We start from the raw sequence: 4,112 nt of genomic DNA, 5'->3' as shown, positions 1-4,112 counted from the left end.
ATTTGGAGTTTGACTTTAGCCTCGATGGAGTCCTGCTAACATATTTTGTTATCTGTTGGAGTTTTCTTTTAGCTTTGGCTAGGTCCATATTATACAATTTTTTGTTGACTTTTTGAATTTGATTTTTTTAGCGTTGGCTTCATGTTAGCCTCGACATAGACTCGGTTTGGTCGAGGCTACCGTAAAAACATATCATTTTAGCTGACACAAAAATATTATCTTTAAGCGTTTTAGCATGCCCCGACACCGACACTAATCCTAATGTAGTTTTGGTTTTTTGTCTTATAGCATTGGATAATGGCCGACGTCAAATACTGTTTTGTAGTAATGGATGGGTATAAGACAAAAGTTAGCGCCAAAAGAAATACGTAAAATTAAATATTTCCCCCAATATGTCACACTTTGTGTAGAAAAGAAAAAAGTTTTAGCGAGTTTTTGTAAGGTATCAAAATTCTCTAAGGGTACTCTTCAAATGTCAAAAAACTTGTATCAATGAAAGATCTCAAATTAATTGGTTAAAATTTCATGATTTTCATGTCTTAATGCAATAACTTCTACTAGTGGCTGCTATTCATGACATTTTGCCAAAAAAATGTAAGGAAAACTATAACAAGATTATGCTTATTCTTCAATTCTATTTGTAATAAAATAATTGATCAAGGAAATTTAGATGAGGTAAAACATGACGTTGCAATTATCTTGTGTCAATTGGAGATGTATTTGCCTCCATCATCTTTAGACATTATGGTTCACTTAATTGCTCAAACTATTTGTGGTCTTGTTTATTTATGGTGGATGTATTCAGAAGAACGACAGATGAAGATCTTTAAAGACTATATAAATAATAATCATAGTCCATAAGCTTTGCTCGTTGAAAGACATCTCACAAAAGAAACTATTGAGTTTTTTTCAAACTATTTATCAGAAACAGACTCTAAAGAAATGATCAAGTATCGTCATGATGGAAGATATGAAGGTAAAGGTACTCAAGGTTTAAATAGTAAGATAATGACCCAAGATGTAGCTATTCAAACACATTTGTATATATTCAATAATTTTTAATAAAGTTCAGCCTTACTTATCCTTTCACAAAAGACTTTTCAAGAAATAATTCTCCCTAATGAGTGAAAATGGATGTTGACAGATCATAACGAATGTTTAATGAAAGAGCTTTTTAAGATAAGAGTGCTTCAGAGACCATTAAATGGATGTCATATATGCATAAATTTAATGTAATAACTTAGAATGCATACTAAATTTGTAAATTTTCATTCTATAAAAAATCTAAGAATGATCGCAGTAGCATGCAAGGGGTCATTGAGCAGATATGAAAAATTCTTTATGTTATATTTAAAGTGTTTTTATTTAAGTGCAAATGGATTGATAGTAAAAGTGGTGGACTATGTGGTAAATTTGGATTCACATAAGTTAACTTTCAAAATAAAACTTATATGAATGAACTATTCATTATGTCATCTCAAGCAAAATAAGTTTGTATGTTACTAATTCTTCTATAAATGAATGGTCAATTGTTCTATAAGAAAAACATATTCTTAATAATGATAAAAATTAAGATTTAACTCTTAATATTTTCAAAATGCCTTTTTTTCATAACACGCGTGCGTATCTGATATAATTTTAATTTCATTATATGAATAGAGAGGATGAATTATTAGTTATTTGATCAACGCACACAATTGTCAATAGTACTAATAAATATTATTACTCAAAACAATATACCAAAACTTCTCCAAATTCTCATTCAATATTCAATAAACATGTGTTTGAATAGTTACAAATAACCAACAACACATTTTTGCAGAGAAATAATGGTTTATATTATAGATGATACAGGTCAACTGAGCCTTAATAAATAAACCACATTAAATGGCTTTTTACATATTAAATATTTTTTCCAACTAGGAATAAAGAATAAGTTGAAATATTATCTAATCATCAAGCTTGTCCAAACCCAATTCAGAGATAACACTTCCACATTGGCTATCAATTGACTTACTCATGAACCCAAGGGGATTAACAAAACGAACCAAGGAAGACACACCCATGTTCTTGGTGAGACCAATCCTGTCGGATTTGTTTGCCATAGGCAAAGAACACTCACCCTTTCCGTTTGAGTTGGTACTCACCTCACAAACTTCTTCCTCGTGTTCGCCATCAACATTGATTTTATAGATACCATTTTTATCGGTCGTGCTCTCCTTCACGAATGTCACATTGTTACCCTCTTCCTTTTTGCACATCAATGTCACCTTGACACCTGCACATATAAACGATCAAGATCAGATGATTCAGATTCAATTTTTTTTACATAAAATGATAAAGAATTTAGGCAACTTTTTAAATCAAAATCATCTCATATTTAAAAAAATAAATAGAAATAGAGATATAAATTTGTACCTGCGAGGGGCTTGCTAAGTCTTGTTTCAAATTCAAATTTGCAAGGATCGCAGTAAATTTTGCCAATAACGGTGAAAACTTCAACATTATCGGCCGGCACCTTACGGGCAGCCAAAACAGATGTGAAGCAAAGAGCGGAGACAATGAGAGCAACGAAGGCGAATGATCTTGCCATTTTTTTTGGTAAAGTTTTATTTATTTTTGTTGATGTTTATTTATTGTGTTGTTGTTGCTTCCCCTTGAGATGAATAACAATAGGTTACTACCATGTCTTATATAGTAGCATGCAAGAGCCTTGGTCCAATCGTTTGTGTGTGTTAATTATGGAGTTTGCTATATTTGGATTGCGAAAGACTTGGTAACATTTTTGATTTTTTACCATTGGTTTCTTTGACTTTAACAAATGGTTGAGATAAAACTTTGGAACCGTATACAAGTTTGTTTTGTTTATATAGAAAAACAAATATAGCTACTATTATTGTTGTGGATATAATTTATTTTGAGTTTTTTTATTCTTATGAAAAGAAGAAAAAAAATTATAGTCATGACATTTATTAATTTATGTATCGTATAAAAAGAATATAAGTCATTCCATCAAATTAGCCTATAGGAAAATTAAGAGATGAAAAATGTGAGGTGTGTCCTTGATTATGTTGTTAAGTTAGAGAATGTATATGTTTTAAGATTGTCACAAACATTTTTGAAAAAGTGGAATTAAGAATATAATATTATCATGTTTGATATAAATTTATAAAAATTAAAAGTAAAATATTTATTGTGTCCGAACGGGTAAAAAGAATTTAGTATGATGGGTTTGAACTGAAATGCAATTAGATGAATGCATGAAATGTATAATTAGAATTAGTGATGTAAATGTTAATCATACATTAAAAGTCATAGGTACAACTTTATATGAACTTAATAAAATTTAATTAAAAAAGGTTTTGATACTGCAGCAACTTCATGAAATTCAGAGACTGGAAATTTTTTAACCTGTAAAATAAATAAATGTTAGTTAAAAAATCAAATGAAAGAAAAAGGGAATAATGATGCAAAAGGAAATTATTGACATAAGTGATAATTTTATCTATTAAAAGTTTGTGAAAAATTTCTTTGAATATAACATTTGATGTTGTAATAAGATATTTTTTATATTTGTCATGAAATAAAATTCTGAATCTTTTTTGTTTTGTTTTTTACTCTTAAAAATGCAACATATAATTGATCAGGATTAAAAATCTCTTTATGTAAGTATAAATCAATATAGTCGAATGATTTTCCTTGAGACTTATTAATGGTCATGGCAAAAGAAACAATGATAAAAAATTATCTTCTTACGAGTTCGAATGACTAAGGTGATTGAGAATGAGACATAAAAATTATTGGAATATAAATGATATTACCAATATTTTTGTCTGAAATAATTTTAGCTTCAATGACATGATTAGCAAGTCTTGTAATAGTTAGTCTTGTACCATCGCATAACCCCTCATATTGATTCAAATTTCTCAACAACATAATAGTCATGCCTATTTTAAACTTAATGGAGTGGTTAGGCAAGCAAGAGGTTTTCAAAGAACTCAAGAATTCAAGGGATAAGTGTTCAAATGCATGAAAGACATTTACTTCAGATTTGTCGATTGAATTAGAACTTAGATATTCTTTTTCATGTTCTATAAAAGAATATAAAGTTT

General features: G+C 29.1%; 1 protein-coding gene across 1 annotated transcript; it reads right to left on the bottom strand.

The window, feature by feature from the left end:
* Positions 1 to 1,737: 1,737 nt before the first annotated feature.
* On the bottom strand, positions 1,738 to 2,664 carry LOC127086233 (olee1-like protein). The gene is made up of 2 exons (XM_051026949.1): positions 2,419 to 2,664; positions 1,738 to 2,278 (listed from the first exon to the last, which is right to left on the bottom strand). Exons 1-2 carry the CDS (start codon positions 2,591 to 2,593, stop codon positions 1,950 to 1,952), a joined length of 504 nt encoding a protein of 167 aa, XP_050882906.1. The 5' UTR covers positions 2,594 to 2,664; the 3' UTR covers positions 1,738 to 1,949.
* Between the last annotated feature and the right edge of the window lie 1,448 nt (positions 2,665 to 4,112).

This window comes from Lathyrus oleraceus, chromosome 5, assembly GCF_024323335.1.
Source record: "Lathyrus oleraceus cultivar Zhongwan6 chromosome 5, CAAS_Psat_ZW6_1.0, whole genome shotgun sequence".
Classification (NCBI taxonomy): Eukaryota; Viridiplantae; Streptophyta; class Magnoliopsida; order Fabales; family Fabaceae; genus Lathyrus; species Lathyrus oleraceus.
The sequence above is the reverse complement of the archived record's forward strand: the minus strand, read 5'-3'. Positions and strand labels throughout refer to the sequence as shown.